General features: G+C 42.9%; 1 protein-coding gene across 9 annotated transcripts in view; it reads left to right on the forward strand.

Annotated features, from left to right (window-relative positions):
* Nucleotides 1–13131, forward strand: part of ASH1L (ASH1 like histone lysine methyltransferase) — a 193199-nt gene that overhangs the window by 58528 nt on the left and 121540 nt on the right. For all 9 annotated transcript variants that reach the window (XM_058701884.1, XM_058701891.1, XM_058701885.1 and 6 more), the window contains exon 3: nucleotides 5847–10404. In XM_058701884.1, the coding sequence (XP_058557867.1) occupies nucleotides 5847–10404 (4558 nt within the window). The remainder of the gene's footprint in view (nucleotides 1–5846; nucleotides 10405–13131) is intronic.

Raw genomic sequence — 13131 nt, forward strand, 5'->3', positions numbered from 1 at the left:
CCCCTTTTACTGGGAAGTGATAGGTAGAGACCACAGTCCTGGGTATTAGAGGTGTTCATTGCTACTGGATTTTCATTGTATTTAGGCAGTTTGATAGAGATAAGGGGGTAAAGTGTGGGTGTGTGTTAAAGACTTTGTACGTTTCTAATATTTCAACTTGAAATTATAGGGGTTTTAATCTCTTTGGTTTTATATTGTGTCTCCTTTTTTTTTTTCTTACAAAAATTTGGTTCCTAGGGGCACCTGGGTGGCTCAGTCGGTTAGGTGGCCGACTTCGGCTCAGGTCATGATCTCGCGGTCCGGGAGTTCGAGCCCTGCGTCGGGCTCTGTGCTGACAGCTCAGAGCCTGGAGCCTGTTTCAGATTCTGTGTCTCCCTCTCTCTGACCCTCCCCGTTCATGCTCTGTCTCTCTCTGTCTCAAAAATAAATAAACGTTAAAAAAAAAAAAATTTTGGTCCCTAATGACATTCACATAGTAACTTATTTGATCTATGTATCTATCAATTATCCATCTATCTAGGTTCAAAGTAATTATACCAATATTACCACTAATATCAGTCTCACTGGATGGAATTTAAGATTTCTAGGGGCGCCTGGGTGGCGCAGTCGGTTAAGCGTCCGACTTCGGCCAGGTCACGATCTCGCGGTCCGTGAGTTCGAGCCCCGCGTCAGGCTCTGGGCCGATGGCTCGGAGCCTGGAGCCTGTTTCCGATTCTGTGTCTCCCTCTCTCTCTGCCCCTCCCCCGTTCATGCTCTGTCTCTCTCTGTCCCAAAAATAAATAAAAAATGTTGAAAAAAAAAATTAAAAAAAAAAAAAAAAAAGATTTCTTGTGGATATCATTTTGTCTTTAAAATGTATTGTCCAAAGACTGTTTTAAAGTAATTCAAAATAATCGTCTTCCATGTAGCTATGTACTTAATTTGATAGATATATTTGTTTACATTGTTTTCAATATTTAGAGATTTGGAATATTTTTCTATATGATATAATTTTGTTTCTTAAATACTTAAAGTACTTAATTGCAAAGTCAGAACCATAAGTAGATGCAGGAAAGTCTGACATCTAGGCCTCTTTCCTCCCCTTGTAGGTCACCGTTTTTATTAATCTTTCGTTTTTTTCCTTCCATGTTTAATGTGATCAGATACGTGTATATATTCGTATTCCTCTTTATATGTAAAGTGGTATATTTATAGCCACTGTTCTAATTCTTTTTTTCATTTAACATTGTATTCTTGAAGAGGATCACACAGCAGTTGGTTGGTCTCTCCTTTTTTGGGGTCTTGTTTTTTGGGGCTTTTTTTTTTTTTTTTTTTTTTTTTTTTTTTGCAGTTTCATAGTACTCTCTTATACACATTCCTTTGGTTTAATCAGCCACTCTCCTGTAGATAATTATTTTAGAGTTTTGCTATTAAAATGGTGGTAGGGGGTGCCTGGCCGACTCAGTCAAGTATAACTGTTGACCTTAGAGTTGTGAGTTTGAGCCCCACGTTGGATATAGAGATTACTTAAAATCTTCTTAAAAAGTAGTGGTACATTTTATAGTTTTCTGCAGCTGTTATATTTTTGCCAGCGTATCTTGGCAAAAATCTAATCCAGTAGGGATTTGATCTCCTACTGGTGGGGTTCCTGTAGTTAAATGCATATGGTATTCTAGTCATTACCCATTTCCCTTCTATAGAAATTACACCATTTTACGTACGGTACATGTCTGGGTATGCTTGAATTTGTTTTTTGTTGTTCACCCTCTTCCATTGGTTCTTCGGTCTTTTCGTGTGTAAGTTCTGTACTGTTTAACGATAGAAGCTTTAAAAAATAATTTAACATTTGGTACAGTTGTACCCTTGCTTTTCTTCTTTTTAAGATTTTGCTAGTTATTCTTGCTTGTCTAATTTTTCGAAAGAATTTTATATTTTTTCTTACTCCTGAATGAAATCTTGGTGGTATTTTTATTGGGATAGCATTAAATTTATAAATTTGTTTTGGGGAAATTGTCATCTTATGTCTTCCTATCCACAAACACAGTATGTATTTCCATTTGTTCAAGTCTTTCATTTTTATTTCATGGTTAAAAAGAACTCTTAAAAAAAAAAAAAAAAAAAAACTCTTTACGTCAATTATACTTCAGTTGTTCAAGAAAATCTATGTTGAAACATGGGAGAAAAATTATTTGTTTTCCCTGACAGTGTCAAATGAAGTTCATATTTTTGATTTAGATAAATCTTTTTTATTTCTTTAGACTTCTTTTCCCCAAAATTTTTATTTAAATTCTAGTTAATTAACATATTGTGTAATACTGGTTTCAGGAGTAGAATTCAGTGATTCATCACTTACATACAACACCCAGTGTTCCTCTTAATGTGCCCTCACCCATCTATCCCATCCTCCCACCCCCCTCCCTCAGTCTGTAACCCTCAGTTTGTTTTCTATCATTAAGAGTCTGTTATCTTTCTCTCTGTTTTTCTCCCCCTTCCCATATGTTCATCTGTTTTGTTTCCTAAATTCTACATATGAAAGAAATCATATGGTATTTGCCTTTGACTGACTTGCTTTGCTTAGCGTACATAATACACTCTGGTCCATCCACATCATTGCAAATGGCAAGATTCAGTTACTATTATTTTTTAAGTACACACACAGCTTAGTCATGGCCCTGAGATCGAGACCTGAGCTAAGATCACGAGTCAGACGTTTAACTGGCTGAGCCACCCAGGCACCCCAAGATTCTAGTCTTTTATTCTTTTTGATGGCTGAGTAATATTCCATTGTATGTATATATTTATAAGTTTATATATGCATATATTTTAATATATAGACACATACATACAAATACCACCTCTTTATCCATTCATCAGTCGTTGGACAATTGGACTCTTTCCATAATTTGACCGTTGTTCATAATGCTGCTATAAACATTGGGGAGCATGTGTACCCCTTCAAATCTGTACTTTTGTATCCTTTGGATAAATACCTAGTAGTGTAATTGCTGGGTTGTAGGGTAGTTCTATTTTTAATGTTTTGAGGAGCCTGCAGACTGTTTTCCAGAGTGGCCACACCAGTTTGTACATCCATCAACGGTGTATGAGTGTTTCCCTTTTCTCTGCATCCTCTCCCAACGTCTGTTGTTGCCTGAGTTGTTAATGTTAGCCATTCTGACAAGTGCGAGGTGGTATCTCCTTGTGGTTTTGATTTGTATTTCCCTGATGAGTGATGTGGAGCATCTTTTCATGCATGTCAGCCATCTGGCTGTCTTCTTTGGAAAAGTGTCTATTCATGTCTTCTGCCTATTTCTTAATTGGATTATTTGTTTTTTGGGTGTTGAGTTTGAGAAGTTCTTCTAGATTTTGGATACTAACCCTTTATCACATATGTCATTTGCAAATATCTTTTCCCATTCTGTAGGCTGCCTTTTAGTTTGGTTGATTGTTTCCTTTGCTGTGCAGAAGGCTTTTATCTTGATGAGGTCCCAATAGTTCATTTTTGCCTTTGTTTCCCTTGCCTCCAGTGACGTGTCTAGTAAGAAGTTGCTGCGGCGGAGTTCAAAGAGGTTGCTGCCTGTGTTCTTCTAGGATGTTGATGGTTTCCTGTCTCGTGGTTAGGTCTTTCAACCATTTTGAATTTCCTTTTGTGTGCGGTCTAAGAAAGTGGTCCAGGTTCATTCTTCTGCATGTTGCTGTCCAGTTTTTTCCGACACCATTTGCTGAAGAGACTGTCTTTTTTTCCATTGGTTATTCTTTCCTGCTTTGTTGAAGATTAGTTGACTATATAGTTGTGGTTCCATTTCTGGGTTTTCTTTTCTGTTCTGTTGATCTATGTGTCTGTTTTTGTGCAAGTACCATACTGTCTTGATCACTACAGCTTTGTAATGTAGCTTAAAGTCCGGAATCAAGATGCCTCCAGCTTTGCTTTTCTAAACAAAAGAACTCTTTAATTGTTATCCAAAAGTAAAACAGATTGTTGTGTGAAGTAATTAATTCACTTGTGAAGTATATGGTGAGAACTCATGAATTGGGTAACAATTTATGTTAATGACTTAAAAGTTACTTCCAACTCTAGGGGCGCCTGGGTGGCGCAGTCGGTTAAGCGTCCGACTTCAGCCAGGTCACGATCTCGCGGTCTGTGAGTTCGAGCCCCGCGTCAGGCTCTGGGCTGATGGCTCGGAGCCTGGAGCCTGTTTCTGATTCTGTGTCTCCCTCTCTCTCTGCCCCTCCCCCGTTCATGCTCTGTCTCTCTCTGTCCCAAAAATAAATAAAAAATGTTGAAAAAAAAAATTTTTTAAAAAAAGTTACTTCCAACTCCAAAATGTGATACAAATCTTTTTATTCAAGTTATTTATTTATTTTGAGAGAGAGATAGAGGAAGAAAGCATGAGCACAGAAGGGGCAGACAGCGAAGGAGAGAGAGAGAGAGAGAGAGAGAGAGAGAGAGAGAGAGAATCCCAAGCAGGTTCTTCACTGTCAGCACAGAGCCTGACGTGGGGCTCGAACTCATGATCATGACCTGAACCAAAATCAAGAGTCAGATGCTCAACCAACTGAGCCACCCAGATGCCCCCTAAATGTTATGTAAAAGTGCATTGTATAGAAAATGTGAATGTATTTTACTGTCTTTTTTATTCCTCTCACATTAAGAGAGAACTTGATTGTTCTTTCAAAACTATAACTGAGGGGCACCTGGGTGGCTCAGTCGGTTAAGCATCCAACTTGGGCTCGGTTCATGGGTTCAAGCCCTGCATCAGATTCTGTGCTGACAGCTCAGAGCCTGGAGCCTGGTTCGGATTCTGTGTCTCCTTCTCTCTCTGCCCCTCCCCTACTTGCGCTCTTACTCTTAAAAATAAATAAACATTGAAAAAATAAAAATAAACTATAATTGAGAATGAGTTAAAGGAGTGGAAGTAGGTTAGGGGTTGTACAGCACTGGTTTGAAATCTTTGCTATCAATGAAGGAGGTAGGCAGTGAACAATTATTTTATTTTATTTTTAAATATATATATATTTTTTTTCAACATTTTTTTTTTTTTTTTTTTTTTTGGGACAGAGAGAGACAGTGCATGAACGGGGGAGGGGCAGAGAGAGAGGGAGACACAGAATCGGAAACAGGCTCCAGGCTCTGAGCCATCAGCCCAGAGCCTGACGCGGGGCTCGAACTCACGGACCGCGAGATCGTGACCTGGCTGAAGTCGGACGCTTAACCGACTGCGCCACCCAGGCGCCCCTTAAATATATATTTTTTAACGTGTATTTATTTTTGAGAGAGAATGCGTGCGGGGGAGGAGCAAAGAGAGGGTGAGACAGAGGATCCAAAGCGGGCTCTGCGCTGAAAGCAGGGAGGCCCATGCAGGGCTTAAACTCACGAACCGGGAGATCATGACCTGAGCCAAAGTCAGGTAGCTAACCGACTGAGCCACCCAGGCGCCCCAGTGAACTATTATTTTAAAAGAGTGCCATTGGTTATTGTAACTAACAATACTTATCTTTTTAAAAATAGGATGTTTGTATGCAAATGTTCAGTCTAAAGTAAGGTAAGAGTAGATTGCTAATTTGCCATTTTCAAACAATGTCAAAAAAAATCAGGTTATTTTTAAATGTTGAGTAATATATAAGTGTGTGTGGTTGAGAGTCAGCACAGGTAACGTTTTGCTAGCCTCTGATACAGCAGCAGAGGAACTCCTGTATGGTGACATGGTGTTTAACATTAGTTAGGTTTTTAAATAAACCTTTTTAAATAAAGCACTCTTGCCCATGTTTTATCTGATATGTGATCAGTCAGGTTGTTCAGTTTCAATGCTAAACCGAAGTGTGATACAAGGTTTACTCTCTCTGAAACCTGTTTCTTGTTCAAATTTTAGGACCCTTCAAAGTTGTACAAGAAAGCAGGTGATGTTGCAGCCATTGAATGCCAATCCGAAGAAGGCATCCGTCTTCATTCACAGGGAGAAAACAGTCCTTTGTCGAAGAAGCTGTCTCCAGTACACTCAGAAATGACAGATTACATTAATGCAACATCATCTACCCTTGTTGGGAGCCGGGAGCCTGATTTAAAGGACCGAGCATTACTTAATGGAGGAACGAGTGTAACAGAGAAGTTGGCACAGCTCATCGCAACTTGCCCTCCCTCTAAGTCTTCCAAGACTAAACCGAAGAAGTTGGGAACTGGCACTGCTGCGGGATTGGTTAGCAAAGATTTGATCCGGAAAGCAGGCGTTGGCTCTGTAGCTGGAATACTACATAAGGACTTAATAAAAAAACCAGCCATCAGCACAGCAGTTGGATTGGTAACTAAAGATCCTGGGAAAAAGCCAGTGTTTAATGCAACAGTAGGATTGGTCAATAAGGACTCTGTGAAAAAACTAGGAACGGGCACTACGGCGGTGTTCATTAATAAAGACTTAGGCAGAAAGCCAGGAACTGTCACTACAGTAGGACTGCTGAGCAAGGATTCAGGAAAGAAGCTAGGAATTGGGATTGTTCCAGGGTTAGTGAACAAGGACTCTGGAAAGAAGTTAGGACTTGGCACTGTGGTTGGGCTGGTTAATAAAGACTTGGGAAAGAAATTGAGTTCTACTGTCGGCCTAGTGGCCAAGGACTGTGCAAAGAAGATTGTAGCAAATTCAGCAATGGGATTAGTTAACAAGGACATGGGAAAGAGACTGGTGAGTTGCTCTATGGCAGGCCTGGTCAGTAAAGATGCCATAAACCTTAAAGCCGAAGCACTGCTCCCCACTCAGGAACCACTTAAGGCTTCTTGTAGTACAAACATCAGTAGTCATGAAAGTCAGGAACTTTCTGAATCCCTGAAAGACAGCACCACCAGCAAAACTTTTGAGAAGAATGTTATACGGCAGAGTAAAGAAAGCATATTGGAAAAGTTCTCAGTTCGAAAAGAAATCATCAATTTGGAGAAAGAAATGTTCAGCGAAGGAACATGCATTCAGCAAGACAGTTTCTCATCCAGTGACAGGGGGCCTTATGAAACCTCAAAGCATGAAAAGCAACCTCCCGTGTACTGCACTTCTCCGGACTTTCAAATGGGAGCTGCTTCAGACGCATCCACAGCAAAATCCCCGTTCAGTGCAGTAGGAGAGAGCAGTCTCCCCTCCCCATCGCCCACCGTATCTGTCAACCCTCTAACCAGAAGTCCCCCTGAAACTTCACAGCTGGCCCCTAATCCATTGCTTTTAAGTCCTACCACAGAATTAATGGAAGAAATTTCTGAATCTGTTGGAAAGAACCAGTTTACTCCTGAAAGTACCCACTTGAACATTGGTCATAGGTCCGTGGGTCACAGCATGAACATCGAATGTAAAGGGATTGATAAAGAGCTAACTGATTCAAAAACCGCGCATCTAGATATTCCAAGAATAAGCTCTTCCCTGGGAAAAAAGCCAAGTTTGACTTCCGACTCCAGTATTCACGCAATTACCCCTTCGGTTGTTAACTTCACTAGTTTATTTAGTAACAAGCCCTTTCTAAAACTTGGTGCAGTAGGTGCGTCGGACAAACACTGCCAAGTGGCTGAAAGCCTAGGCACGAGTTTGCAGTCGAAACCGTTGAAAAAACGGAAAGGAAGGAAACCTCGGTGGACTAAAGTGGTGGCGAGAAGCACATGCCGGTCTCCCAAAGGGCTAGAGTTAGAAAGATCAGAGCTTTTTAAGAATGTTGCGTGTAGCTCCCTATCAGGTAGTAATTCTGAGCCAGCCAAGTTTATGAAAAACATCGGACCATCTTCGTTTGTCGATCATGACTTCCTGAAACGCCGATTGCCAAAGCTGAGCAAGTCCACGGCCCCGTCTCTTGCTCTCCTAACTGATAGTGAAAAACCCGCTCACAAGGCTTTTGCTACTCACAAGCTCTCCTCCAGTATGTGTGTCTCTAGTGACCTTTTGTCTGACATTTATAAGCCCAAGAGGGGAAGACCTAAAGCTAAGGAGATGCCTCAACTGGAAGGGCCACCTAAAAGGACTTTAAAAATCCCTGCCTCTAAAGTGTTTTCTTTGCAGTCTAAGGAAGAACAGGAACCCCCGATTTTACAGCCAGAAATCGAAATTCCTTCCTTCAAGCAAAGTCTTTCTGTGTCTCCTTTTCCGAAAAAGAGAGGCAGACCAAAGAGGCAGATGAGGTCACCGGTCAAGATGAAGCCACCTGTACTCTCCGTGGCTCCGTTTGTTGCCACCGAGAGTCCGAGCAAGCTGGAGTCTGAAAGCGATAACCATCGGAGCAGCAGTGATTTCTTTGAGAGTGAGGATCAGCTTCAGGACCCAGACGATCTGGACGACAGGCATAGGCCCGCTGTCTGCAGCATGAGTGACCTAGAGATGGATCCAGATAAAAAAATTACCAAGAGAAACAATGGACAGCTAATGAAAACAATTATCCGCAAAATAAATAAAATGAAGACTTTGAAGAGGAAGAAACTGCTGAATCAGATTCTTTCAAGCTCCGTAGAATCAAGTAATAAAGGGAAAGTGCAATCCAAACTCCATAATACAGTGTCCAGTCTTGCCGCCACGTTTGGCTCTAAATTGGGCCAGCAGATAAACGTCAGCAAGAAAGGAACCATTTACATAGGAAAGAGAAGGGGTCGAAAACCAAAAACTGTCTTAAACGGCATTCTTTCTGGTAGCCCTACCAGCCTTGCTGTCCTTGAGCAAACTGCTCAGCAGGCAGCTGGCTCGGCATTAGGACAGATCCTTCCCCCTTTGCTGCCCTCCTCTGCTAGTGGCTCAGAGATTCTCCCGTCACCTGTGTGCTCCCAGTCTTCTGGGACTAGTGGGGGTCAGAGCCCTGTGAGCAGTGACGCGGGCTTCGTGGAACCCAGTTCAGTGCCGTATCTGCATTTACACTCCAGACAGGGCAGTATGATCCAGACGCTTGCAATGAAGAAGGCCTCAAAGGGGAGGAGGCGACTGTCTCCCCCTACTTTGTTGCCGAATTCTCCTTCCCACTTAAGTGAACTCACCTCCCTGAAAGAGGCCACTCCTTCTCCCATTAGTGAGTCTCACAGCGACGAGACCATTCCCAGCGATAGTGGAATCGGAACCGATAATAACAGCACTTCGGACAGAGCAGAGAAGTTTTGTGGACAGAAAAAGAGGCGGCATTCTTTTGAACATGTCTCTCTGATTCCCCCTGAAACCTCTACGGTCCTGAGCAGTCTTAAAGAAAAACATAAACACAAATGTAAGCGCAGGAATCACGATTACCTCAGCTATGACAAGACGAAGAGGCAGAAACGAAAACGGAAAAAGAAATACCCCCAGCTCCGAAGCAGACAGGATCCAGACTTTATTGCAGATCTGGAGGAACTGATAAGTCGACTGAGTGAAATTCGAATCACCCATCGAAGTCATCATTTTATCCCCCGAGACCTGCTCCCCACTATTTTTCGCATCAACTTTAATAGCTTCTATACACATCCTTCTTTCCCCTTGGACCCTTTGCACTACATTCGAAAACCTGACTTAAAAAAGAAGAGAGGGAGACCCCCTAAGATGAGGGAGGCAATGGCCGAAATGCCCTTCATGCACAGCCTTAGTTTTCCTCTTTCCGGTACAGGATTCTATCCGTCCTACGGCATGCCTTACTCTCCGTCACCCCTTACAGCCACTCCCCTGGGACTAGGTTACTATGGAAGGTACCCCCCCACTCTCTACCCTCCTCCGTCTCCTTCTTTCACTCCTCCGCTTCCACCTCCTTCCTACATGCATGCTGGTCACTTACTTCTCAACCCCACCAAATACCATAAGAAAAAGCATAAGCTACTGCGACAGGAGGCCTTTCTCACAACCAGCAGGACTCCTCTCCTTTCCATGAGCACCTACCCTAGCGTCCCTCCCGAGATGGCCTATGGTTGGATGGTCGAGCACAAACATAGGCACCGTCACAAGCACAGAGAACACCGCTCTTCTGAGCAGCCCCAGGTTTCCATGGACGCCGGCTCTTCCAGATCTGTTTTGGAGTCCCTGAAACGCTATCGATTTGGGAAGGAAACTGTTGGAGAGCGATACAAGCATAAGGAAAAGCACCGATGTCATATGTCCTGCCCTCATCTCTCTCCTTCGAAAAGCTTAATAAATCGAGAAGAACAGTGGGTCCACCGAGAGCCTTCAGAATCTAGTCCACTGGCTTTGGGATTGCAAACACCTTTACAGATCGACTGTTCAGAGAGTTCTCCGAGCTTATCCCTGGGAGGGTTCACTCCCAGCTCTGACCCGGCCAGCAGCGATGAGCATACAAACCTTTTCACAAGTGCAATAGGCAGCTGCCGAGTCCCCAACCCGAACTCCAGCGGCCGGAAGAGACTAGCTGACAGTCCTGGACTGTTTTCTGCACAGGACACTTCGCTCACTCGGCCTCACAGGAAGGAGCCACTGCCTTCCGGCGAGAGGGCGGTGCAGACCGCGACAGGTAAGGAGGGCTCCTTCGCTGCCTGTTGTTTGTGTTGGGAAAGGAGAGGACTTGGCCCTCAGGTTGCCTGATGCGTGTATGTGAACTCTTAACGGTTTGGTTTGTATAAATAGATGTGGCATGGTGTCTTCAGCGTTCTTGTTTTTGGTACATGTGAGAAGTAAGATAAGGCCTGTCTTTGCATTAATTCTGAATTTTGAGAAGAGGTACCGTTACAAAAACAAACAACACTCAAGTTTTGGAAACCAGGAAAAATGATTCTTTCTTACGCAAAAAGGCGGTTACAGTTTCTTTAGGGAGAAATGGCCCATGGGTGTTGTTGGCAGCTGTGCAGGACTTTTAATATATTCTAATCTAATAATTATAAGTGAGTTTATGGTACAGGAAGAAATGTCAACCCAGTGTGTCTCATAATAAAAATCTAGGCTTTCAAAATTATCAACGTCGTACAAGGGACTTCATCCTGCAGGGTGATCTCTAGGTGTCCTCATAAAAGCTGCTTCAGTCGCATATGAAATGACATAAAACAAATCTGCGTGATACATTTGAAACACCTGCAAAGCTCGTAAGAACTGAAACAAAGATAGGAAACAAGAAAGTGGAAGCATTGCCCATTCATGTAGAAAGAAGGCATGTGTGAGTCAGAAGGTCTTTATCAGAGATCTCAACTCTGGGGGTTTGGTTGTAGGTAACTCTAGGAAGTCCGCAGAACCTCTATAGAGTTATAAGTACAACCATGTGTATGTGTGCTTGTGCGTACTTTTCCGGGGAAAAATCTATAAATTGCATCACATTCTCCAAGTCAATTCTCTAAGCCTCCATACCTCTTCCTATAAAATGGTAATAATAGGGTTATCGTGAGAAGTAAATGAGATTATAATGTGTGTATTGAAGTGATTTGCACATTGTAAGTGCGCAGATGTTAATTGGTAAAATCATTCCCCAAAAGATTAAAAACTTAGGCATTATAGGAAATGATAAACCCCTCTAATGTGTTTTTGCTTATGATGTTCATTATTCACGAAATTTTGAACGAGCCATTTTTGTTGAGAAACTGAGCATTCTTTAGTTTCTAACGATGTAATAAAGAGAAGAAAAATTCCTAAGTTTTAATTAGGTTCATTCAGCAAATTTTTGATGAATAAGTCACTGAGTATCAGTTTGTCAGGCACTCTACTTTGTGGGCTCTTGTGAGGAGTAAGGCACACAAATGCATTCTTCTCATGGGACTTACAGAGGAGGAGATAGGCGATGAACAAAAATGTACATGTTAAATGTCGTTAGAGATGTGATCAGAGCGTTCAAGCAAGAAAAAGAAAAAACACGGAGTGTGGAAGGGGGCCTGACTCAGCAAGCCGTCCCTGACAAGGTGACTCTAAACTGTTTGTTACCTGAAGGCCGAGCAGCAGTTAGTTGGGGAGACAATTGTACTCACTCATTGACTCCCTCACTTAGTTGTTAAAGTCTAGAACGTGTGGCACTCTTCCAGTCACTGGCGTCAAGACATGAGGTCAGGCCCCGTGAACTTTCAGCCCTAGTGACACAAGACCAATAGTAGAGTGGTAAGCTCACAAGGAAAGGCATAATGGGGGGGAAATGCTGTCAAGTTAATATTACAGTGTCAGGATGGGTCGTTACCGGGAGGGGGGCGCCTGTTTAGGTAAAGTTATTGGTTACGGCCTAAGGATGAAAAGTTGAAGCTTGAAGGATGAGAAGCCACCGCTTCTCAGGCTGAAGTTTGAGTAAAGAGCATGTTTGAAGATGCTGGGCTGAGAAAGAGTAGTATCTAGAGATACTCTTTACTATCTAATACCTAAATATATTAGAAGACCTTGGTGGCCAGGTCACGGTGGCAGGACAGGGAACACAGGACGGTGCGAGAATTGGGGGTGAAGAAAGCAGCCAGACCGTGTTCAGAGAGTTTAGGTTTTATACTGGGCTTAGGCAAGAGACAGAGGAGTACTGATTTTAGAGTCGCTTCTTTAAAGGATCATTCTGGCTCATGTGTGAACGTTGACTTGTGGAGGAGAGAGCTGGTTGTAGGGAGGTTGGCAGTCTGTCGGTGGCCGGGCGGCGGGGGGGGGGGGGGGGGGGGGTTGGGGGGGGGGCGGCGTGTGGTGCGGGCAGACCCCTGCAGGGACATTGCAGGGGTCGGCATGGTGCCACCTGGAGGAGGCATACATAGGGAAGCACACTTTGCTTTTTTAATACACGTGAACTTTGGAATGTCTTAGAACATCTTTAGAACGTTCAAGCGGGGAGACAGCAGGCAGTTGGAGATCTGATTCTTGAGCTCAATAAAGATGTTTTGGCTGGAGATAGGGGTGTTTCACTATGAGGTTCTGAGAAACTGTCAATATCACTTACAAAAATAAAAGGGCTTCTAGAAAAGATAAAGTCGGGAGCAGATTCTCAAAATGTGTGCAACTTTGTACCCAGAGCACCAAGAAAAATAATAATTCTAGAAAATGCCAGCAGCAGTTAAAAAGACAAATTGTTTGATAAAGAAAGAAATACTACAGTAAACATAGCATTTAACTTTTCAGGAAAAGACGAAGGTAACTTGATAGAAGGGAATTAGAGAAGGGTCAGAGCCGCTCAGTCGTGGACACAAAAGCCTGTCGCTGGCAGATCAAAGAAGTGATGCTAGATACGGCTGGTTCTGGTTTCTCGTCCTCGTTGGGCTCTTTTGCAGGAAGATCTGGGGAAAGCACGTGTCGGGTGATC

The sequence above is a fragment of the Neofelis nebulosa genome, chromosome 15 (assembly GCF_028018385.1).
Source record: "Neofelis nebulosa isolate mNeoNeb1 chromosome 15, mNeoNeb1.pri, whole genome shotgun sequence".
Taxonomy (NCBI): domain Eukaryota; kingdom Metazoa; phylum Chordata; class Mammalia; order Carnivora; family Felidae; genus Neofelis; species Neofelis nebulosa.